Source organism: Gallus gallus, chromosome 1, assembly GCF_016699485.2.
Source record: "Gallus gallus isolate bGalGal1 chromosome 1, bGalGal1.mat.broiler.GRCg7b, whole genome shotgun sequence".
Lineage (NCBI taxonomy): Eukaryota > Metazoa > Chordata > Aves > Galliformes > Phasianidae > Gallus > Gallus gallus.
This window is the reverse complement of record NC_052532.1, coordinates 178,949,426-178,975,680: the sequence shown is the minus strand read 5'-3', so window position 1 is coordinate 178,975,680 and position 26,255 is coordinate 178,949,426. Positions and strand designations below refer to the sequence as shown.

The following is a 26,255-nucleotide window of genomic DNA, read 5'->3' as shown; positions in this document are numbered from 1 at the left end:
CCCCTCCCGGTAGCAGCGCGCAGACCGAGCCGAGCTGAGGAATGTGTCCCTCCCCCGTTCGTACCGCCGCGCCGCCGCACTCACACACTCACAGAGCCCACCCATTGGTTCAGGCTGTGACCCTGGAATTCCACTACACTCCACCCCTTCACAGCATGAACCAATGACTGAGCAGGTAGGGGGTGAGCCCCTGCAACCTGGTGGCCCAAGACACAATGCACATCGCGACGCATACACAACACCCGCCGCAATATAGAATGTCAAAACAATAAAGGCAATCAGTGGCAGTCCCCTTCACGGTTCTGTTGGGCCAGTACTTGATGTTCTTTCTCGAGGCGTATCTTTTTCAAGGACCAGTAGCGCTTCTGATTCATGCTCTCCAGTCCCCAAAAGTTCAGCAGTGCGTCACAGGGTGTCATGATGTTTCCTCATAAGCGTGTTTGAGTGATGTTGCTCCTGTGGGCCATCCTGTGAACTTAAAACCTCAAGGGGAGTAAAACAGATGTTTAATAGGTACAAGGAGGGGTAGGTCCGCCCTCCACGGTAAGATGCAGGCTGTATTTCGGTCTTGAGTCAACACCTCTGCCTGTATCGGGGCACGTCCTGGCCTTCGATACCACACTCTTTGGCCCGAAATCTGCGACTGAATCACTATATCGGGTACCAAAGGGGGGGTTCTAATTTGCCACATGGACATGATTAATGTCCCCCTTGCAATGAAAACAGGGGTGTCAACTATTACCTCTGTTGGCCATACACCGATTACTGAAGGGTTTACTGATCCCCCAACCTCTAACAATCTCCCCCAAGGTGCAAGGAGACCACACCATTTTGGTCCTGCTTGCACCTTCCAAGGCCATTTTACCTTGTGTCTCCCGGGCTCTAGGTCATCAGGGGCAGGGAGCAGAAGATTATTCATTGTGCCAACTTGTGGCTTGAGTGAGGTGTCCTTGCTTGTAATTTGTATCCTAAGTGGGGAGGCCCAAGTTGTCTGCAGCATTTTTAAAGCACTGGGTCTGCCATCTCTTGGTCTCTCATTCAAGTCTCGCAGGGTTTCATAAAGCCTTTTGGTCCACCCCTGCAAGGACTGTGAATCTGCCTTCAGAGCAGCCTTCAGGATCCCATTGTATCTTTCTATTAGGCCTGCTCCTGCCTGGCTCGCCAAAATGTAGGGCAAATGAAGGTGATGACAAAGCCTTTATTTAAGAAATAGGCACACGAGGGAAAGATATCAAAAAGAATCGACTCACCCCTCCCGGTAGCAGCGCGCAGACCGAGCCGAGCTGAGGAATGTGTCCCTCCCCCGTTCGTACCGCCGCGCCGCCGCACTCACACACTCACAGAGCCCACCCATTGGTTCAGGCTGTGACCCTGGAATTCCACTACAACCTGTCAAGGTAAATAATTTAGTTAAGGTACTGTGCTTTCTTAATAGAAACTATTACTTTCAGAGGGCAAATCAGTGGTTCTTTTTTGTTTCTGTGTTGTTTGTACCCTTGTATTAAACTGTCTCCAGAACTTCACTAATCCCTCTAGTTTTCAAGATGTCTAAATTATATGTTAATTGTATGTTCTCTCAAAACCAGTCAACTTTTCCTTTTTTTTTTTTTTAAGGCTTTATGTGGAAGCTTCGCATATGCTGGTTGTAGTTTGAATGTCTGTTTCAAGTGTTCTGCTTTGACGAAACTGTTGTTTTGGTGAGATTTCAGTGACTCCTTTTTATTTATTTATGACTTTGCTCCAAGTGTGCATAACCATGACTGTGCTTCTCCGTATCTGTCATCCTCATCCCAGGTGTTACTAATGGCACTTAGTAGAGACTTTGCCTTGGAAAATCCAGCTTTTTCTTGATTATTTTTAGGTATGTTCTTTCATTCCCAAATTTCTTCAATTTCTAATAAATTCAAAACTATTCTATTTTTCAACTATAAAGACTTGGCTTATGAAGCATTACCTAGCTGGCTGTCTTAAAAGCTGTTGTATTTGTCATCCTCCCAGAGACATGCCTGGATTTTTCCTTGTACTTCTTCAGCAATTAAGCCCTGAATGTAGATACGAGATGGTGATTTATTGTAGCATGAAGACTTTTATATATCAGTGGTACAACCTAATTTAAAAGGAGAACATAGAAAGCCTGGTTCAGGAAGGGCTGATGTGTATTGGTAGTGCCTGTGTTTTCATCCAGCTGTGATTTTGCTGCCTGTGTGGGGTACCACAAGACCTTGAGTTCGTTTAGCAACATTATTGAACATAAATTCTGTGCGGAATGGATCTGGCCAATCTGTGGTTTTTTGGGCTTTGAATTTTCTTTTTATCCAGAGTTGTAACAATTCATCCAGTGATGAGTCTAATGAATTTTAGAGGATTCTAGCAATCACATTTCTATGGTAGCAGTGAAATATGCTTAACAAGCTATGGGGTATGGAGTTTTTCCTAGTTTCCTATTGTAAACCTATACTTGTAAGTTATTTCTTTTGTTGTTGTTGTTAGTTTTCATTTAGAAGTACTGAGTGCAAAATTGTCTGTAGTTTTTGGGTTTCTTTTCAGTACTGGCATTTTTAGGAAACTTCTTACATCATTTTGCAAATTGCTTTTTTTTTTTTAAGAAACAAACAAACTTAAAGTTTTATTTTGTTGCTGAGTTTTGCAGAGATAAAAGCTGATATTTGTGTGGAAATATCAGCAGATATTACTGTGTGCCAACAGTTAAACACATGAGTTTTTCTGGTCATGTCATACCTAACTCAGGTCATGAAAGCCTCCTAAGAGCCTATATAGGGAAAAATAAGTATGTTTAGGCAAAAAGATATCTTCCAGACTATTATAATACATGCACATAATTTGTAGCAAAAACTAATAACTTCATCTGTATTTCTACTCAGAATCTTTTAAAAACAGAAATAGCAAAGGTTTGATTCAGGTCTGAGGTTCAGTCTTGGCATATTCTCATTTCCTCTTTGCTCCCATCTGTTCAGGTATATTTAAAACTTCATTAAAAGCTTTATGTGCTTGTGATGCTTTTCTCCTTGTTGAGAAAGAAAATATATGGAATAAAACTGAGAAACTTTTAAGAATCAATGAACTGAATACATTCTTATCAGTAGAAGCTGAGTTGTAGGGAAATCTATCTTTGAATTAATCAGCCCTTGAGGGGAAAAATGATAAGCAAAAGAGCATATTGGATTAAATTAATCTTCAGTGTAACTGACTGATTTCCAGGAAGGTACAAGCCAGCTGTTTTGATGATAATGATACTTTTGAAAGAAAACTCTTCATTCCAATTGAATGTTACCTTCATTACATTTCAGATGCTCTTACATAATAGCATTTGGCTGTAAGGCTAACAACATCTGAAGGAATTAAAAGGTGGTTGCCTCTTCTAGGATTAATCTGGTTCACAGCTTTGCTGTTTGTATTTCCCCCCCCGCCAGCTTCAGTTAACGGACATGAAGGCTTGAATAATATTCTAAATGCTTAGAAGAATGTTTGTGCTTTATTTCTTTGGGACTCTTTACTGCCTGAGGATTTTAAGGCCTATCTTCAAACAGTAGATAAATACACACATTGATATTCTATTGTAAAAATGCTGCGGAGCCTGGTAAGCCTAATGACTGTTGCTAAAAACCTGAGCAATGAATACAGGCCTGAGCTTTTGAGCGTTTTTGGTCTCTTGTGTCATGTGCGTTAATGTAAGCTACGGATGCCTGAACCTGTGCTAAGTATTACTTCAGTGCATATATACAATCTGAAAATGATTAGCAATGTAAGGTGAGCCTGATTTGCAATATGTGTTCTGTAATTTTTCTTTTGTCACGTTGTGAATTTAACCTTGTATGCTCTGCTACAGGCATTGTGGAGGTTGATGCCATAAAAAGCAAGGAAACTTAACTGATAAGATTTCTTTTGTCAATAGTTCAGTTTGCTTAAGTCATTTATTTCCTTTACATTCCATTATAATCATACTTCTTTAATTCTGTAATTGCAATTCTATCTGTGTCTTAACAAACACTGTACTTTTTCCATCTACCTATGAAGCCCCAAACAAATAATCCTGGAAATGGAATGTAACAGTAGAAAATTGAGAATAAACAGCACTGTTGCTGCTTTACTTGTGGCAACAGTGGTATAGACCAACATTTTCCCTGTTACTGTAGGGCAGCTGTGCTGAAAATCAGGTTTTAACTTAAACTGTGAACTCCAAGAAGTCATTATCATGAGCTGAGTTGGTACAAGAGGTTCTAGCTGTTTTCAGGTATGCTCTGTTTCAAGTATTTAGAGTTTGTTTTAACCCTGTTTCAGATCACACAGCTTTTGCAGAAGGTAGCAAGTTGATGCAAGAAGAGCAGGCTCCCCACAGGAAGGAAAATAAAAGGTCTTGGAGCAACTTACTAAGGTAAACAGATTGCAGTGGATTTCTGGATGGGTAAGTATTTATGAGTGGGATATTTCAACTTCCTCTATTCAGCTTCCTTTAATAAAGAATTTATAAGAACGCACAGAAAGCAACTTGCAGCTTTTTATAAATGTTCAGTGATGTCACACATCAGTGTGTACTTGGACATACCCTAATTATAATGTTAACTATATATTTCCTGTTGTATGTATCAAGGTCAGCTTAATTCACTTTTTTTTAGTACAAATATTATTTACAGAAATTTTAATTCCCTTAACAACAGTCATATGCTTGTTTGGAATTGCAGAAGGTAAGAAGAAGTATAGAAGTTACATATCCTGTTTGCCTTTTATCAGCGTTGAGTTCATGATGAAATAGTTATAAATGGGAAGTTTGACCAAATTGAACAAAATGCAAACTGAAACCCGCAAGCAAAATAGCTATTGTGAGGGAACCTGAAGAAGCATTGCTTACTGTTAGAGAGAAAAGAGATGAAAGCTGCAGTGGAACATGAAGTAGTAAGTCAGGACCTCGGATGAGCCACATCTGATAATGGCTAGAAATGCAAAATTGCTGTGCACCTGTAATAACGTGTGTATTCTCAGTGCACATGCCATTTCCGTATCTCTTTTGCTTCTCTGTCTCAGTTGTACTGGGACCACATAGGGAGTGGGAGTGGGGGAACATCAGTTGAACTTCAAAGTTACTAATATGCAAAGCTTTTTGCCTAGCTTTTGCTAGGCAAAAATGATGTGCGTTAATATGGCTTCAGTCTTTTTTTGTATATATCTGTTGTTGAAAGTTGGTAATGTTTCTGATAGCAATGAAACTTAATAGGAATTCATTTTTTTATTCTGATTGTCTAAATCTTGACCTTGCTTTGCAGTCTAGCTAAATAAGTGTTATGGGCTCATTGTGTCTGTGCGTGGAGGGAGTCCCTCAGGAGGGGGACTGAGAAAATGGAAGATCTTGTAGTGAATACCAACAAAAATTCCGCTTCTGTGTTTTTTGCTAAACACAATGGTTTATAGCTGTTAGTGGGAAATGTTGGTATTGGCCATTTCTCTTCCTAGTTACAGGCTTAGAAATGAATATTAAGATATTCAACAAAGAGCATAGAGTAACTATGTGGATTTTCTTGGTGTATTATCCAAGATAAAAAGAAAAATAAAAACTAAAACCACAAATTCTGTAGTTGGATGTTGGACTAGATGATCTTGAGAGATCCCTTCCAACCAACTCTCCATGAATCTGTGTAGTTGTTTTAGAAACTGGTACTGGAAAGTTATGTCTTACTCTGACATTTGTTTGTTGTTGTTGTTGCTTTGTTTTTCTTCAAACAGCAGGTCTGGAATGGACACAAGTTCTCTGGGAGGATTAGAACTGTCTGAACATACTCCTGACCTACTAGCAAATACCACCATGGCAGCAGGTCTTGCAAATGTAGGCAATACATTTGCTGGTCCAACAAGTTCTTTAGTTTCTAGACCGAGTAAATTCCAGAACTCTACTGTAGAAGATGATGATGATGTAGTTTTTATTGAACCTGTACAAACGCCACAAAATTCTACATCACTGATAGCAGAACAAAGGAACGCTGCATTTGCATTGTCAAAAAATGACGAACTTCAAGGAGATGATTGCAAAATGCTTCCTCCTCCGAAAGACTTGAATTCTCAAAAGGGGAGTATAAGTGAAACTATTATTATTGATGATGAAGAAGATATTGAAACAAATCAAGGACAAGAGAAGAATGCTTCCGGTTTTAATGAGCGAAGACTTCCAGAGTGTAAAAACAGAGCCAACGATATGGATTTCTCAGCTTCCAGTTTTTCAAGAAGTAAGGTAAATTCAGGAATTGATAATAGTGGTATATCCACAGAACCAGACTCTGACATTCAGATTGCTAATGTAACTACATTAGAAACAGGTGCTATGAGCTCTGTGAGCGATGGTCATGTAGAAAATGATGAAGGGCGTGACATGAACTTAATGATTACGCATGTAACATCATTGCAGAATGCCAACTTGGGAGATGTATCTAACGGACTGCAGTCAAGTAATTTTGGTGTTAATATGCAAACATACACCCCATCTTTAACTTCACAGACCAAGACTGGTGTAGGACCTTTCAATCCTGGTAGAATGAATGTGGCTGGCGATGTATTTCAAAATGGAGAATCTGTGACTCATCATAATCCTGGTAAGTTAGAATTCTGACCATTTTCTTAAAATTGTTTGATAGTTTTTTTGTGGGATGCAGTTGAACTGCTTTAGTTTATAAGTTTAATTCTTGTAGAAGATCTTGATATTCTTCATCCTTATCACAACTTTATCTACAACTCTAGAAAAAAAAATCTTCAATGACTGGATGCCTTGAGTAGGTGAGGTATCCCAGTTCATTCTGCAGTAATGCTTCAGGTGTTTTCAGACATAAATAAAACTTGGCTCTTAAGATAGAAATATTTATGACTTGAGTGTACTCCTTTATTCACACAAAGAATGGTGAATCACAGAATCACCAAAGTTGGAAAAGACCTCTTAAATAATCCAGTCTAACCATCCACCTATCACCAGTATTTCCCACTAAACAACATTCCTCAGTACAACAACAAAACATTTCTTGGAACAACTTCAGAGTCGGTGACTCCATCGCCTCCCTGGGCAGCTCAGAGAAGAAGCATTTCCCATTGTCCAACCTGAATCTCCCCTGGCACAGTGTGAGGCCATTCCCTCTAGTCCTCTCACTAGTTACATGGGAGAAGAGGCCATCCCGCACCTCACCACAACCTCCCTTCAGGCAGTCGTAGAGAGTGATAAGGGGACCCCCAAACCTCCTCTTCTCTAGATTAAACAATCCCAGTTCCCTCAGCCGCTCATCCTAAGGCTTGTGCTCCAGACCCCTCACCAGCTTCATTGCCCTGCTTTGAACATGCTCCAGGGCCTCAATGTCTTTCTTGTAGTGAGGGGCCCAAAACTGAACACAGTACTTGAGGTGCAAGGCTGAGTACAGAGGGATGACCACTTCCCTGCTCCTATTGGCAACGCTATTTCTATCATGTTCAGCCAAGCATTGACCAATACCACTAGATCCATTTCCTGTGGTTGTAGCCAAAGTGCGGGACCCAAAACTTGGTCTTGTTGAACTTCATCCCATTGGCCTCAGCCCAGTGGTCCATCTTATCCAGCTCCCTCTGTAGGGCCTTCCTATCCTGAGGCAGATTGACACTTCCTGAGAACTTGGTGTCATCTGCAAGCTTAATGAGGGTGTACTCAATGCCTTCATTCAGGTCATCAGTAAGGATATTGAACAGGACAGGTCCCAGTACCATGCCCTGGGAACACTATTTGTGACTGTTCACCAGCTGGATTTAACTCCATTCAGCACTGCTCTCGGAGTCTGGCCATTGAGCCAGTTCTTTACCTAGCAAGGAGTGTATCTGTTCAAGCTGTGGGCTGCCAGCTTCTTCAGGCGAATACTGTGGGAGACAGTGTTGAAGGCTCCTTAGCTCTCCTATTACTGATGATGTACCTGTATAACGTTTGTACCCTTTAGTGTAGTTTTGTGACTAGTGTAATGTATCAAAAGTATTTAAATAAGGATTATCTTACTGATCTGTTGTGCCATCTAAATGTAATTTGACATGCAGAAAAACTGAATCAGAAAGTTTGATTGTTAGTCAAAAGTAGTTAGCTGTCGTGGTACATTGCATACCAAGCAATTCTCGGTGTTTACAGTGCTTAACAAAATGAGTTTAACTTGCAGGCTCATCTTCCTGCACTAAGTTACACACACTGTAATTGATATCTTGTTACCTGTGATAACATGTATTTGTATTTTACAGTATTGACTATGTTTAAGTTCATAGAATCATAGAATGACCTGGGTTGGAAGGGACTTCAAGGATCATCAAGATCCCACCTGCCTGCCACAGGAAGGGCTGCTAGATCAAGTATTAGATCAGATTATGCCGGGCCCTGTCCAACCTGGTCTTGAACACCTCCAGGGACAGTGTGTCCACAACCTCTCTGAGCTACCTCTTTTAGCACCTCACTACTCCCTTAGTAAAGAACTTCCTTGATGCCTAATCTAAATCTCCCTCCCTTTAGAACCATTCCCCCTTGTCCTGTCCCTATCTGCCCATGTAAAAAGCCGATTTTCCTCATGTTTATAAACTCCCTTTAAATATTGGAAGGCCACAATGAAGTCTCCCTGCAGCCTTCTCTTTTCCAGGCTGAACAAGGGCAGTTCCTTCAACCTGCCTTCATAGAGGTGCTCTAGGCCTTGATCATCCTCTTAGCCCTCCTCTGGACCCTCTCCAAAAGCTCCACGTCCTTCTTGTGTTGGGGGCCTCAGACTTGGACACAGTATTCCAGCTGGAACCTCACGAGGGCAGAGTAGAGGGGGACAATCGCCTCTCTCTTCCTGCTGTCCACCCCTTTTCTGTTGAGACTCAGGATACCATTGGTCTTCTCCAAGTGCACACTGCTGGCTCATGTTAAGTTTATCTTCAGCCAGAACCTCTGAGTCCTTTTCAGCAGCACTACCCTCATGGAGTAGCAAAGCAAACAAAGCACTTTGCTTTGTTGAACCTCATTAGATTTACAGGGGCCCACTATCAGAGGCCCTCTGGGTGGCATCCCTTCCTTCTGCTTTATCAAACACACTGCTCAGCTTGGTTTCATCAGCAAACTTGCTGAAGGTACACTCAACCTCATAATCTGTGTCATTGGTAAAGATGGTAAGGAGTACCAGACCCAAAGTGGACCTTTAGGGGACACCACTTGTTACTGGCCTCCACCTGGACATAGAGCCATTGACCACAGTCCTCTGGCTGTGACCTTCCAACTTATTCATTATATATGGGTAATTCTTTATCCACCGAATAGTTCACTCTTCAAAACTGTATCTTTCCAATTTAGAGACAAGGATGTGGTGGGTGGGGGGACCATGTCAAAGGCCTTGCAGAAGTCTGGGTAGATTACTACCTTTGTCCACCAGTGCTGTCACTCCATCATGGAAGGCCACCAGATTGATCAGGCACAACTTCCCTTGGTGAAACCATGCTTGCTTTGTTGGATCGCTCACTTTTTCCTCATGTACCTTAGAATGTCTTCCAGGAGGATCTGTTCCATCATCTTCTTAGATCATAGATGTGAGGCTCACTGGCCTGTAGTTCCCCAGGTCTTCCTTCCTCCCTTTCTTGCAAATGAGAGTGGTATTTTTCTCTTTCCAGTCCCTATGGACTTCGCCTGACAGCTACTTTTCAAATATGATGGAGAGTGACTTAGCAACCAATTCAACCATCTCCCTTAGGACCCTGGGATGCGTATCATCTGGTCCTGTGGATTTGCATGTGTGTAGTCTCATGAGTCAATCTTGGACTTTCTCCCTCATTACAGAGGAGGGGATTTTGCTCCCCTGGTTCACACCCAGAGGTTCATGTTCAGGGATGTGAGAATCCTGGCTGCCAGTGAAGACTGAGGCAAAGAACTCATTGAGTACCTCAGCCTTGTCCTTGTATCTGTTGTAGCCAGTTTTCCTTTCTCATTTAGCAGGGGAGGTAATGCTCTCTTTGTTCTGTCTCTTCTGATCTATGTACCCATAGAACTCCTCCTTGTGTTTAACATCTCTTGCCAAATTCAGTTCCATCTGTGCCTTGGCTTTCCTAATCCTATCTCTGAGTCTGGACAGCATCTCTGTATTCTTCCCAGATGATGCATCCTTCTTTTTCCTCAGTTTGACCAGTAGGTTCTTGCCAAGCCATGCTGGTTTCCCTCTTCCCCTGCCTGCTTTATATTCTGAGGATAAAGAGCTCTTGCACTCTCAGAAAGACATCCTTAAAGAGTAGCCCACTTTGTTCACTCTGTTGTCTCCAAGGACTTCTTTGCAGGAGATCTCATTCAACAACTCCTTAAACAACCTGAAGTTCGCTCTCTTGAAGTTCAGGGTCCTGACTCTACTCTTTGCCGGGCCCACGTTTCTTGAGATTACAAACTAAGCCAGAGCATAGTTGCTGCAGCCCAGGCTGCCTCCAGTCTTAATATATTTAAAGAGCTCCTCCACGTTGGTGACCACCAGGTCCAGCAACGTTTCACCTCTGGTTGGCCTGTTCACTACTCGAACCAGAAAGTTACTGTCAGTGGACTCTAGGAGTCTCCTGGATTGCTTACAGCTCATTGTGTTGTCTTGCCAGTGCATGTCTGGGTGGTTGAAATCCCCCAATCAGGATAAGAGCCCGTGAGCATGAAACTTCTTGTAGCTGACACAGGAAGACCTCATTGTATGATTTTGTTATCTCTGTGTAAATAGCAGAATACCGTGTCCTGTAAGCAAGTCTTACTAAAACGAAATGGGACAGTTGTCAATGGTCTTGAAATGTGAAAGCTTAAATTCTGTAGAATAGCAAAAATAATTCAAAATATTTTGAGCTTGTATACCGTTATTCTTGCTGTGGGCAAGAAGTGTGGGGGAAAAAACAAGAATGACCATTTTTGCAAAAGTCTCAGCTTCAGACTAGTTAGGGTAGTTTAAAAGGAATTATTTTAAGTTAGAATCCAGGTGCAGTGGACATTTACTATTTACACTGCTTAACTTGTAATATACTGATTAAAATGCATGGACTGTCCATGTACTTTTCAAGAAATATTTAAATAGAGCAGTTCTTCAGTTTGGTCATATATCACCTAATGTACTTTTGCCAAAGTATTAGTATATTCCATATTCTACTTTGGAAATGGCAGTGTTAAGATGAGCCTTTAGGTCAGATGTTATCTTGTGTTCTTTTTGTCGTATTCGTGTTAAATATAATATCAAAATTTGACATCTGAAGTTGAAGTCTGGGAAATTTTTATTGTCTGGATGTTTCAGTGGCTAACTTAAGTTTTACAAGACTCATTTCTGAATTTATGTTCTCACTACTGGTAGTTGATTCCTTGGATGCAGGTGTGGAATCACGATTATTGTGTCATCACAGATGTTGATGTAGTCGTGGATGACAAAGTATTCATTACCTCAAAATGGTGCCTTTATTTTCTTAATAAGAAAATCAGCATGTGCATTCCCTGAAAAGACTGGACTTGTGTTTTTAGTGTGATTGACAGGTACTGAACAGAAATTTTTCAGGTATGAAGAAGGGAGGAAAAAATAAGTTTGCAAGTGGATATGAGAAATTTATTTTCAGGTATGCAAATATAGGATTTTTTTTTTTTATGCCTGTGGTCTTCATATGCAAAAACTAAAGAGCTGTAGGCTCTAAAGGAAACAGAAACGACTGCCACAGGTAAAAGGGAAGAGGGGAAATAACATGAAGGAGAGAAAGGAGAAAAATGATTAAGGACATAAAGGAAAAAGTAACTGGAGAAAAGACAAGTATTAATAGCTTTTAATGCAGGAAAAATCCTGAAAAGTGGTAGGTTTGGATCATTAGCAGATTTCTGTACTTAGAATAATAGAATCATTTGGACTGGAAGGGATCTGTAAAGGCCATGTAGCCCAACTCCCTGCGATGAACAAGAATGCCTACAGCTCAGTCAGGTTTTTAAGAGCCCCATCCAGCCTGACCTTGAATGTTTCCAGGTATGGGGCATCCACCAACTCCCTGGGCAGACTGTTCCAATGCTTTAGCACGCTTATTGTAAGAAACTTTTTCCTTACATCCAATCTAAATCTCCCCTCTTTTAGTTTGAAACTGTTTCCCATTGTCTTACCACAACAGACCCTACTAAAGAGTCTGTCCCCTTCCTTCTTACAGCTCCCTTTTAGATACAGAAAGGCTACTTTCAGGTTAACTTGGAGCCTTCTCTTCTCCAGGCTGAGGAGCCTCAGCTCTCAGCGTGTTTTTGTGGTGGATGTGTTCCATCCCTTGGGTCATTTTCATGACCCTCTTCTAGACACACTCCAACAGGTCTGTGTCACTCCTGTACTGAGGACTCCACATCTGGACACAGTACTGCAGGTGAGGTCTCACCAGCACAGAGCAGAAGGGCAGGATCACTCCCTCACCCTGCTGCCCTCACTGCTTTTGGTGCAGCCCACGATATGTTTGGCTTTCTGGGCTGTGAGAGCACACTTCTGGCTCATGTCCTGCTTGCTGTCCCCAAGTACCTTCAGGTCCTTTTAGTCAGAGCTGTGCTCTATCCTTACATCGGCCAGCTTGCAGTAATAGTGGGTGGGGGTTATCCAGAGAGACCTTTAGATTAGATTTAGATTTATTGAACCTTATAAGGTTCACCTGGGCCCACTGCTTGAACCTGTCTGGGTCTTTCTGGATGGCATCTTGTCAATCTTGTCCCTTGGGTGTGTCAGCCACTTCACACAGCTTGGGTGTCATCAGCAAACTTGCGGGGGGGGGGAGGGGCACTTGATGTGTATGGTTAGTAAGATTTATACTGAATTGGTGTTATTCTGTTTCCTTGGGCTAAATGCCTCCACTGTATGGGAGGAGGTAGGTGTGTAATACAGAACCTTATGCCCTACATAGTAATTCAGATCTTAATGCACCTAGTAAGCTCTGAGGCATATATTTCAGGTGCTTTTGGAATGGAACTTAGGTCTTGCTCTTCTGCATGGAATCTAATTTTTGTGCATCAAAACTGCTCCAAGAACAGAATGAACAACTGGTAAATTAAATGTGGACCAGGTTATTAATACAGATGTACTTGAGGATGTTTCAAGGGCTGCAAATCCTCTACAAAACTTCATAACTATCTTCTACTTCTGCCCCAAGTTATGCTGGTAGTTTCTTCTGCTTTGTAAAATAAATTTTAAAAAGTGAATTTGAAAGTCATCATTTAATTGAGCTGATATACATGTATACATGCATATATGTGGGGTTTTTTTTTTTGCAAGATGATGCTACAGATGAATGTATTGGTGCAAGTGGGAGTAAGGAATAATTTTATAGTAATTTAGAGTAGGAATGAATTTAAAAAAAAGTAGTAGTAGGAATAGCCATTATAGTTAAGAAGAAATTAAACATGAAACTTGACCATTAGAGGGGAGAATTGGAGATAGAAACCTGAAGGATGAAGACGTAAGGGCACTGGGGCATGGAAACTGATCAGAAAGCAGTTTAAGATGTGTGATGTATCATCTCAGTTCAAGGACAGGAAAAGCCAATTTTAGAGGTCTTTTGTAGAGCATATAAGCGGGAGGAGTTAATATAGTTAAAAAATGAGATGTGAAGAAAAGTCATGAGATAAGAAATGTTGTCTATGAAGGTGTGATGCAGGAAAAAAAAAGTTATTTAGATGTTCTTGTGATATGTCTGTTGAAGGAGGAATGCAATGAAATGTCAATTGAAGGAGACAAGTCAGTTTCTGACTTGCCTTAAGTGTCTGAGAAATAGGACATCCTTGGCAGCTACAAAGTGGGAAATGATCTTCCACTTGCTGAGGGATCTTTCATTTGCTTACAACTTTGTCACTATTATTTTTTTTGCAGCAGAATAACTTTTTAGTGAAACCCTTTGTGGGAAAGACTAGTTTAGAAAATAGAAGGCACTGTTGCCTCATACAATGAATGATTATGGACCAAGGTAATGCCTCTTAGTACTAAATTATAGGCACTTACTGGAGTCTGTAGGTTAAGATCTTGTCTGAAGTTGCAGAATTTAAAATTATCTTTGTTACTTGATAGTCCCAGTTTAATACTCCAGGAACCTACGAGGTAGGATGTTGAAGACTTGAGTATTTCTATTGAGTTTCAGTAAATTCTTTTAAAACTTAAAAACGGTAGCAGAGCTATTGCCAGATATTGTGGTAGCTATGTGTGTCAAATACATGTCTAAATGACTGAAATCATAGGCTTGAAAGGTAAGTCCCAAGTTCTGTGGGAGTACTTCAGATAGCTGACACATACTATTGAAGATGTTTATAAATGGTTTGTTCTAGTGAAAAGAAGGGCTTATTCATGTTTTATTTCATACTCAAGTAATGTATCATTCTTGGCATCCTTTAGAAGCTCAAAGTTTCTGAACTGTGGTGATAGTATTAAAATGAAAGCTTACGTTATGTTGAAAAGCCTAGAATTCAAATTTTATTGGAGGACAGAACTGTATATTTTTCTTGTCCAAACTGTGTTTTTTGATTCAAACCAAGATACTGATGATGTAATTTAACCAGAAGCATGAAACGTTTCCAGGTGCGTAAAAAGAACTTGGGTAAAATTTTCTATCCAATAGATATGCAAATTATTCTGTAAAATGTCATGCTATAAAAGATGTGCCAAAAGTGACATAGTTCCATAACAGTCTATTGCCCAGAAATGCAGTTGGAGGACCAGTGAGGTCTGGAGTAGAAGGACATGGAATTGTTTACTGCCAGGACTTAATGAAATGTTATTTTCTAGAGGCATGGATTTCTACTGAAAAAAAGCTTGAAACTCTCATGACTATGCTAGTTTGCAGATTAAGTGTTATTTGTTGTATTGAGAAGACTCATGTTAAAAGCAAACTCTACAGTAATCAGTGACATAGATGGAAATCAAACAGTACAGTTCTTTGGCTGCAGGCTAGACCAAGAGACTACCATGGAGGATCTCAATTCTATGATTTGCTACAGAGGCAGGACTAAATAACTTTATCAGTTCTGTGTTAAAGCTCACTTGAGAATAATTAATGCAAATCTTAAGCTTTCATACTTTTGTTGATAAATTTTGAAAGCTTGTGTCTTGAACCTTGGTAGTTGCAGTTCTGTTGGTCTGGATTGCCTTTTTGCAAACACAGTGCAAGTGAACTGAGGTCTGCAAAACTTGTGAGATGTAGAATAGGATCGTTCTGAGTCTTACTCATGTTCTGAAGCTTTTTTCAGCAGTGGAGAGTGGTACTGTGAAAGTGAATTTTAAATCTGAATTTCTAAAATGCCACTGTAACTGTCAATTCCAGAACAAAAATATTTTATGACCATATTATTCTCTGTATATGCTCATGTTTGCTCACTTAACTTTTTTTTTTTTCTTTACTGAAGATTCTTGGATATCCCAGTCAGCTTCGTTCCCTAGGAATCAAAAGCAACCAGGTGTGGATTCTTTATCACCAGTAGCATCACTACCCAAGCAGATCTTCCAGCCTTCTACTCAGCAGCCACCGCCGTCTAAACAGGTTAAAGTTACATGTGCAAACTGCAAAAAGCCTTTGCAAAAGGGACAGACTGCTTATCAACGGAAAGGATCAGCTCATCTTTTTTGTTCTACTACCTGCCTCTCATCATTTTCACACAAACCCGCTCCAAAGAAACTTTGTGTCATGTGCAGAAAGTAAGGGATTTTTTTTTTTACTTTATGTTGTATTAGCATCTAAATCCAGTAATACTTGAGATTCTCATGCATTCGTGGTAATTGTGTTAATGATATAAAATTTGGCTACACAGGTACTTTGTATACTGTTGGTTTAATGTCATTTGGAAATATTGAATTCATTGTTTAAGCAAGAACAAAATAAAAAGTCAATTTGAGTTCAGAGTAGGGCAGGTTATTTCCGTGAAAAAGAAACACAGACTAGAAAAAAAGAAACTAGGGATTTTGAGGATGGAGAAAAGGGGGGGTTGGTGGGGGAGGCAGGGAGGTGAAGGTTGTCTGAGTTATATCCTGTGACAGAATATATTCTTTAGATAAAAAATTCTACTGAAATGAGTAGACCTTTTGCACAGAAACCATTCATTTTGAAAATAGAAGCTACAAAGTTGAGAGATCTAAAAAAGTAGAAACTGGAAACAACTGGAAGAAATATTGGGAACCCTTTTACTGTTGACTGTGTGTGTGGAGGAGGAGAAGCTTCGGACTTGTCCCGTAGAGTATGTGCAACAGTGACAACTTTTCAAGTTATAACTTAAGAGGATAATAGAAGGGGTGACAAGCATACTTCAAAGTGGCTTATTCTACCAATTATTTGGTAGGTTTGACTTGTAACTTTTCATTGTTTCCATAGCTCAGAATTGCCAAAGGGAAATCTTCCAAGATAGCAGTATCTGAAGGGGCCTATGGGAAAGCTGAGGAGGGACTTTATAAGGACATGTAGCTAAGGGTAATGGCTTTAAACTGGAAGAGGGTAGGTTTAGCCTACATGTTAGGAAGGAATTCTTTACTGTGAGGGTAGTGAGACACTGGAACAGGTTGTCCAGAGAAGTTGTGGCTTCCCCCTCTTTGGCGGCGTTCAAGGCCAGTCTGGATGGGGCTTTGAACAAACTGTTCTAGAGAGGTGTCCCTGCCTATAGCAGGGGGCTGGAACTAAATGACCCTTCCTACCCAAACCATTATATGTTTCTATGATTTTATTTTCCTAGTGGTGGGTGTACTGGGTGTACTATTTTCTTCTGTTAGCATACTAGTCTGAGGTACTCATACTTTTCTATATCTTTTCCAGTAAAATCTCGGTCTGGTACATCCTGTTCTGACACTAATTGAATGATTAATTTCTACCAAACTACAGAAGACTTCTAGTAAAGACTGCCTTTGTTAATGTATGTTTTGGAGAAGGTGATTGTAGCTTAGTCACAGAATCGCGTATTTAAACTAATGGAAGCTTTATATTAATATGCAGTGAGGTGGATGAATGGCTTATATTCATTCAGATCTATCTATTTTCATTTCTCATGAGACTCAGTATCAAAATATAGGAATTATTTATACCCTTTATTTTCAAACCTTGGTACACTGTAAATATCTCAGATTTAACATTTTAGCTCTTATAAAATAGATGTAAATGCTCCAGTTCTCTGAGCAGTTACCTCTACGGAGCTAATTAAGAGCACTGTACTCTTGCTGATGGTTCGTACACAGATTCCTTTTTTATGCACCTATTTCTTTTTGTATGGTAAATATTCCACCAACTGTATCATAGATAAGGCTGAGGAGTAATCTTTTTATTTCTGACTGAAATCTCGAAAACTCATGGCCAAGTTAGTGTTCTCGTGAAAATTGTTCTTTGGTTATACTTACTAGTGCATCGTAAACAGCAACATGCAAATGTAAATGCTTTGTTTATAAATCATGGGAAAATAACTGATTCCTGGCTTCTTTGCATTGTTCAAAATAGTTTGTGTAGTTGTTTGATTTCTAAAGAATGACTGTGAAGTCACATTTAGATGCTTCTTGAGGTGATGTCATTCTTCGCTTTTCCAAGTGAAGAACTTTTCCAAGCTAGCAAACCTGGTATCTTTCAAGCCTGACCTTGAATATCTCCAGGAACTGTGAAACTACCACGTTGCTGGGCAATGTTTTTCATTGCTTCACTACCCTTATTGTAAAAAAAAAAAAATTTAAATTAAAAAAAAGTATATATATATACTTTTTCCTTGCATGCAGTTTATAACTCCCTTAAATATAGATACTACTTTTTGACCTCAAACTCATCTACTTTGATGAGAATTAATAGTGTATAAATCCTTGTAGAATCCAGCTAGGAACTGTAGAATCCTCAGGGCAGGAGCTTTGGCTTTGTTTTGCAGACCAGAAGTGTATCGCTTCCTAACCTGAATCTCCTCTAGGTTGCTGAAAGGCAAACCAAAAGCTGCTGAGTTTTCTTCAGGAAGGCAGACTTGCAGGTGGTAATGCTGAGGGGATGGTACGAATTTATTTGCGTAAATCATAAAATAATTTGGGTTGGAAGTGACCTTGAATGCCCATTGTGTTCCAACTGCCTGCCATGGGCTGGATTGCTACCCATCAGCTGAGGCTTCCTGGGGCCCCATCCAATCTGGCCTCGAGTGCCTCAGGTTATGGGACATCCACAGCTTCTTTGGGCAGCTGTGCCGGTGTGTCACCGCTCTCTGATTAGATAATTTCTTCCTGATATCTGATTTAAATCTCTCCTCTTTAGTTTAAAGCCATTTCCCCTTGTCCTGTCATTACAATTCCTGATAAGAGTCCATTTCTAGCTTTCTTGGAGGCCTACTTTCAGAGGAGTCTGTCTAGGGAGGCATACAGCATTTTCCCCACTCATCCCAGTTTTAGAGCTCCCGTGTATGAATGGAGCGTGTCTTTTACAGCTCGTCATCACTTATGATACAGAGCCAAACTGAGCCAGGCTATGTCTTATTTTCTCTGCCTGGTAGCACCTTCTGTACATAGATAAAATATTTCTCTGGATTAGTGGGCACAGGAGAAGACATCTGTTTCTTCCCCTTACTTCTAATTTATAGAATGTGATAGTTTGGAATTAAGAGTGAAACTACCAGTGGGACAGCCTTACAAATCTGAGAGATCTTCATAGAAAGGCTGGCTGACAAATGTGGTGTTTGTTACATGTGCAGCACACAATGGAAGATCAGAGAAGTTCGAAATTAACTTTGGTGGGACGAGAGAAAAGGATTTGTGTTCTGTATTTCAGATTAATATCATTGATGGTTATTTGTTTGGTTTAATGCATTAAATAGCTGCAACTTTGTGGACAGCTGAACAAATAATTTGGAACTTTAGTGGTATTAACTGTTTTTGAAATTTCAAGTGAGAAGGCTTCTGGGCAAGCTTGTGGTAGGGTATTAATCATTTTAGTTAACAGAAGATACTATTTGTTCGGCATGTGACTAACAACTCTACACCCACAAAACTGGCTTGAAAGGATTAAAAGGAAGTATGAATGTTACAAGCTGCAAAGGGTGCTTGTTTGGACATATGTTTATATACGTACACTCTAGAGGATTTTTTTTTTGTCTTTCAGAGATATAACAACAATGAAAGGTACCATCGTTGCTCAAGTTGATTCAAGTGAGTCTTTCCAGGAGTTCTGCAGTACATCATGTTTATCCTTCTATGAAGATAAACAGAACCCTTCAAAAGGAGCTTTGAATAAGTCAAGATGCACTATCTGTGGTAAACTAACTGAGGTCTGATTATTTTGTTTGATTCTATTCTTATCCTCAGTAATGACAATAGTTCTAATAATCTCAGTTTACAAATAAGAGAACTGAAAATAATGAGATGCAAAATATGATTCAACGTTTTCATATGCAATGAGATAGGCTTAATATTCATGAAGAGAAAATGAAGGGAGAAAATAGTTCAGATTAAAATTACTCCTGTTGACTTCTTGAACTTCTAAGAAAAATGATCTGGTTACTTTCAACAGTTTTATTAGTCATTGAGCCTTGCAGTTGTGACCGGGGTCGCAAGTAGAAGAATTGTTATTTAAGAAGTCAAGATATACAGATCAATTTTTTACTGTATAGTTTGAAATATTATGCAAATACTTTGGAGTAAATTCCATATCCTTTGTTTAAAATTCTTATTAATGTAATTTTTTTCCGTGATGCCACTACTGGGCCCAGTGTAGTTCAGATTAGTTCAGATTACACAACCTTTAATGCATATATCTCTCACTATTCTCTACAGGGATATTTTATAAAATTGTCATTCTTCTCAGATATTCAATTATTACATTCTTCTCTGATCTTTGCTTGTAGGCAACGAGAACAAATGTGTCTTAAGGTTTTTTTTCCAGAACTTCAGAAAGAAAACACATTTCTATTTCTGTATTATATGATCTGTCCTTAAATTATTCTGCGAGCTGGTAAAATCTGTTTTTAGTTATTGTGCTTGAATGTAAGATTTCTGGCTTTTCTAAGGCAACTTTATGCTTGTGTGATGATGGAGTACTTTTATTTTTGTTTTTTAGATTCGTCATGAAGTTAGCTTTAAAAATATGACTCATAAGCTGTGCAGTGACCACTGCTTCAATAGATACAGGATGGCAAATGGTTTAATAATGAATTGCTGTGAGCACTGTGGGGAGTATTTGCCCAGTAAAGGAGCTGGAAACAATACTCTTACTATTGATGGTCAGCAGAAAAGATTCTGCTGTCAGAACTGCGTTGGTGAATACAAGCAGGTAATTATTTCTTAACCTATGAATTTAATTGAAACAAGCATTAATACTCATTAAATGTATGCTATTATTTGGAACACGGTTTTTTAATCTTCAAGTCTTAAGTAACAAAAATTTCTAAAAATGAAATGAATGCAAGAATACAGATGGAGGCAAACTAACCGAAGTGGGTCTTTTACTGTTGGCTTTCTTTTGATGTTACTGTAATAACAGTACCTATTGATTCTAAACCAGATATAATTGCAATTAACCCTTCTCTTAATTTCTTACTTTCTAATGGGTGCCTCATTTAAGAGTGTATTAATAACAAGCCTGTCATGCAAGCTTACTAGTCCCTAAACAGTGTCCTTTTCTGGATAGAAAAGCTGGCTTGTGTGCAATTGAAACTTTGAAAAATACACAGGGCACGTAGGTTGGATGTTGCTGTGTGAATAGCCTAACACATTGACTGTATGCCTATACTGTGTCTAATCTCCTTCACTGTACAGCGTAGGATTTTGAAACTGATAGTTACTTTCATTGTTCTGTGTCCTAAATTTTCTCTTTTCATTTTTACTTGGTTTGGGTTTCATTTATTCTTATGCTTAAAAAATAATTCCAAATCAAGGAATCTGATGGTGAGTAGTGATGCACTTTACATTTTACAGAGCCATCTTAGCTCTGAACCAGTGCTAACACTGGTTGGAAGGTTTAAATGATAATCAGAATATTTGAAATATTAAATACTTTGGGGGATTATGTGCAATTTGGAGATTATCTTTTTTCTCTATATATACTGCTTTGTGTTTCTAGGAATAGTACTCCGAAGTCTGAAATTACTGTTTTACTAGGAATTAATTTCTTTACCTGATTTTAAGCTTATGCTTGACTATGTGAGTGGCCCCAGTACTGCACATTGCTTTGGCTTTGTTCTTCATCTCCTTCCGTTTTTAAGAAACCAGTGACCCAAGAGAAAAGTGAAACCAGCACTGGATGTTTATAAGTTCCATAATGTTGCATCATGTGTGTTTGCATTTTCTCTTAGGACATTCAGTTTTGCTACTTTTGGGGTTGTCTGTTCTTATGTATATGCTATGTGCAAACAGCAATACTGGAAACATGCGTATGTAAATAGCGTAACTGAAAACATAACATGAGCATTGTTCTTTTGTCACAGCTAATCCAAAAGGGACAGGATAGGTTTCCAAGATACTAAAAACATAGGCATGCCCAGAAGCCATGGGAAGACTTGAAGAAACGTTGAATACTGTCTCTCGAAGAAACAAAAAGGCATGAGATTAACTTTGAACTTGAGACATTCTCACACAACCAGTATAACATGCACTGCATATGGAATTAAGAAATGAACGTGGAATTTTGAGAGGTTGAATGATAAATCTGTACTTCCATTACAGACTGTACTCTGTTCAGATGTTTTTTTTTACATTGTGTTTAGATGTGTATTTGAGACTGGGAAGGGTGTGTGGGTAGCAAGTTGTATATTCTAGTTTGATTTGGGGAAGAGGAACAGTTTGCAGAACATTGGAATCTTCGTAAGTAGTGGAGGAAATTGCCCATTATTGTGCGGATCCTTAAGAGAAGCTTTAAAATTCAGAAACGCGCACTGTTTTGGTGCATTCAGTCCTGACAGGGGGCTTTATTCAAACAAGTTCTTCATATTTTTTTTCTTGGTGCTGGGAAACTGTAACAGGCTGTGAGAAGCTTAAGTCTAGTGATTATGTACATCTTGTTTGGACTGGTGATTAAATGTAATTAATCACTGGTAGATTTCAGATGCTCACAGAGCGTGAGATTTTGGGGGTGTTTTTAAGAAAACTAATTTTGAATTAGGAGCTTTTTTAGTATGTTGTTGTAGGTGTCGAAGTTGCTCAGGATGCAGCAGTTAGTTTTTCAAAGTAACTAGTTGTCTAGCGAGGTTCATTTAAGCTTCCATTTTCATTAAGGTTTTTGAACTGAATGTATTCAAGGAATTCTGTTTTTGAAAAGGAATTTAGATTTTGGAAAACGTCACTGAAAACTCATTGGGCCGTGATGGGTAAATTATAGGTTTCTTTCTTCAGTAGTAACATGGAAATCTTTGATTTAAATATGGCTGTTAAGGGAAGGAGAGCATATGGGAGTGTTGCTGTTACATACTGAAATAAACACTGGAGTCAATAATGTAGGAAAAGTTGATGTCATTTGATTACAGTGTTGTGCTATACAACTTGTTACTGTGTGTCACGTAAGTTTCAGCAAATGTTTTCTTACCTTACTGTAAAATAAATAGGTTTTGCTGGTATGAGCTTTGTGTTAAGCAGTTTATATTGTAAATGTCATAAGACTATCACTATGCTTTACTTTTGTTGCAGCAATAAACAAAAACTGGTTTTTATTACTTGTACCTATCTATATACCTCATCCCTATTTTTTGAATAAATATTACATGATTTGAACAAGCAATTTTTATCAACTTACCATGGGCAGTTTTTCTTCTTTTTTAAGATGTGCATAATAAAAATTACTGTGGCTATTGGAATGGCCACTGAGTGCAAGTGATCCATTGTTTATGAAGAGTTTCTTTCCTCTTCTTTAGACTGCATTGGTGGGAGGCAGGGAAATACTCTTATTTCCTGCCATGGGGAGTAGGTCTTTCTCTGAAGTGCCTGAATCATGTTAAAAGCCATGGATGCCTGTAGCTTTCTATGTACTATTTCAGAATCTGCTTTAAAACTGAGAGACAAATTATCTTGAATACTGTGTGCTGTTTTCTGCTTTCCTGGTAGGAGATGGCTCTTTTCTTGCCTACAACTGATGAAATTCCAGAGCTTAAGTTTCTTTTACTATGGAAAATAAATAGGAGAGCACAAATTGTGTAAGAACTCAAGGGGAAAAAAAAAACCACAAGAATTTAGATAGTCATAGCCTAACTAGTGATCACTGACTATATGCAAGAACAAGATAGTTTCCTGATAGTAAAGTGGCAGTTCATGGAGACAGCTAAGTGCAAGTCAAGCTGTTTAATTAAAAATAAATTAAAAATAAAAAAAGCAAGAGAGAAAATGACATTAAAACCCTTCCTCCCTAAAAACACAGTCACTATGGCAGTTTAGATAAAATGATGGCAGAGAAAATCCTTACTGGAAGCAGATTCATTAATTATTATTGGGGGTTTTTTTTGTTTGTTTGTTTTTGTTTTTTTTTGTAAACCTGAAAACAACTACTGCTACTTGATTGTACTGAGCTGAGCTATTGAGCTTAGATTCTGGCTCTTGGCATCTAGGGAGATAAGGACTTAAAGATGCAAAAAGAAAACAAAAACCAACCCTGGACATAAATGAGATTAGTATCTGGCAAGGAGGTGAATATATTGCCTACAAAATTGTGCAAATGCTGACATACTTCGATGTCTTTGAGTAGGTGTCCCATAATTAAAAAAAGAAATTACCCATTTTAAAAATCAGTATGTGTGCATCAAATTGAAACAGACTTCAAATCTGCTTGCAAGGATGACATATTAACCAAAGCAGTTACATACACTGTTTCAGTGGTTCTGCTCCAGATACTGTTGTAGATACTCTGTACCAAGAAAAATAATCACCTTCATTTTCAAGGTACTTTCAGTCTTGTTTGTGCTCTGGTTTGTTCGAGCAGGTATGGATCTTACAACCTTGTTCTAAGGAACAAGTGAGTTCCATGAGTTAGCTTTTGCTATCAGCAACACCTTCTGACTTCCTGCTGTATTCTTTAACTGCTTTGCTTACTGGCCTTATCAGTCCAGTGCTCTTGATTCTGGCATGAAAGGCATTTGATGCTTTACTAATGTTCCTTTACTTTTTTCTTTCTTTGTTTCTTATTTTTCTTGTTTCCATAACTAAAATTGTTGTTAAAATATCTTTGGACTTTGTTGCTTTGGGTGCTTCTTAAAAGTAGTGGTCTTCATGTGCTGTCAGAAAAAATAGCTTTGCAGCATCTTTTATCCAATGAAAATTTTCCTTCAGCACTGAATGGAAGTATATTGGGTTGTCTTGCTTGTTTAGATGGAGGCTTCTTGACTGGGCTTCAAGACTAACCAATCTGTGCCATCCCTTCAAGCTATCTATTCACTTACAGAAAAGCAATAGGAAAAACCCAATGTAGGCAGCTGTGTTTTCTTACTTTGAATTTTATTCTTTGCCTAACAATTTATTCTGTGAAAGTCTCCTTAAAACTTGTTCCATGTGCTTTATGTGTACAGAGGTGTAGGAACCTTCAGTGTATGCTATTGCATACATACCTGTTCTCCATTGTATTATTATTAAAGTTCATATTTACTCTCACAGGAGGTACTGATATCTACTAGTTTAAATCTTACTGAATGCTTTGCTAAAATGTCTTGTTACATAGTATTACAGTCAAGTGTTTAGGTTTTTTAACTTGTTTCATGCATCATCGTGATATTTCCATGTTTCCTGGGTATTGAGAGTGATCTGTACTGCTGTTTCTGTTTTTGGGAGGGTTTGGTTGGGTGGTTTTGTGTTTTGGTGGTGTTTTTTTTTTTTTTTTTTTTGGTTAGTACAAAGTTATATAATTTGCTTCCTGCAGTTGTCACTGCTCTTTAACTTCTTGTTACAAATGGCCATGTTTCAGTAAATACAGCTGATAAGACTAGTAGCTGTTGGGGTTGAGCAGCCCCTAGAAATACTGATTTCTCAATTTGTTTGGTTTTTTTATTATTATTATTTTTTTATTTATTTCTGGTCTCTTCAAAGAGGCAGTGTTGTGGTTTCAGCCATTTCAGTCAAACTGATTTAATGGCAGGCCCTCTTTGTCAGGTTGCAAACTACTTCTGTCTGACTGCATAGAATCGTAGAATGGCTTGGGTTGGAAGAAACTTCAAGGATCATAAACTTTCACCCTCCTGCCGCAAGCAGGGTTGCCAGCTGCTAGATAAACCACTAGATTAGATTGCTCAGGGCCCCATCCAACCTGGCCTTAAACACCTCCAGGGACAGGGCATCCGCAGGTTCTCCGGGCAGCCTGTTCCAGCACCTCACCACCCTCTCAGTGGAGAAACTCCCAGTGTCTAATCTTCAAGTAATACTTAGTCTGGTATTAAGTAATCTCCTGTCTTACTTATCACTCAGCTTAAATAATCTCAAATCTGATACTGTGTATGCCTCTACAAATGGAAATAACTGGATGTTTTCTACTGCATCTCCCATAGTTTAAGTGACCATTTCTTGACAAATAAAGACTAATGTCATTTCCACGTCCTTCTTTTTCTTGTGGGTTTTTTGTTGTTGTTTTTTAGTTTTTTGAGGCCACTTGGTTTTTACACCTCCAGTTTCTTGTGTCTGATACAAATCAAGTTGCTCTGGAAGATATCCTATCCTAATACCCCTTATTTTACCATTTCAGATGTCTTTCTTCAAATGCAAAGTCTGTTGCTCTTCAATTAAAAACCAAAACAAAAAAAACCCACACTACATAGATAAGTTAGTAGTAAGTGCTCAGGATATTTCTCCCCTCTCCCGTGTTTTGTAAATAAAGTGAAGTAGGTGCATCAGAAGTATGTTTCTGAAGAGAAGTACTTACAACAGGATTTTGTGAAGTGGTCTGCCTGGAAGCACAGGAAGTGATTATGGAGAAGAAGCAAGGAGGTGATGTGTTTAGGTATTGATGTTAGAATGGGAATAGCCACATCAGTGTACTGCAGCACCTGGGATCGTTGAAGAAGGCTGAGAAAAAGCAAACCACAGAGCTGAAACAGGAGAAGTTTTCATTTAGTCAATAACTTTTTGAGGTAAGGGAAGAAGGGATTTTCAGCTCTGATTTCCTTAAATGTTTGGAGAGTGGAAATGAAACTGACAAAAAGAGAGGGGAGCACCAGCAGTGAGTGATGCCGGAGGAAAGTTACTGCACATGCTGTTCTTTTGGTTGTTCATCTTGTTCAGCTGAAACACAAATTGCTTGGTGTTCGAGGGCTGTAGAAACAAGTACTCCAACCTTTGCTCTCAGGCTTGTGTGAATGCTTTTGAGGTGTTTGTAATCTTAAAGTCTTCAGTTGGAGCAGGGAAGAG

General features: G+C 39.1%; 1 protein-coding gene across 1 annotated transcript in view; it reads left to right on the top strand.

The window, feature by feature from the left end:
• ZMYM2 (zinc finger MYM-type containing 2) overlaps positions 1-26,255 on the top strand; it is a 94,260-nt gene that overhangs the window by 17,059 nt on the left and 50,946 nt on the right. Inside the window, 6 exon segments of the mRNA XM_040649623.2 lie at positions 4,300-4,393; positions 5,737-6,238; positions 6,503-6,596; positions 15,362-15,650; positions 19,051-19,216; positions 20,005-20,217. Coding sequence (XP_040505557.1) covers positions 4,332-4,393; positions 5,737-6,238; positions 6,503-6,596; positions 15,362-15,650; positions 19,051-19,216; positions 20,005-20,217 — 1,326 coding nt within the window. The 5' untranslated portion in view covers positions 4,300-4,331.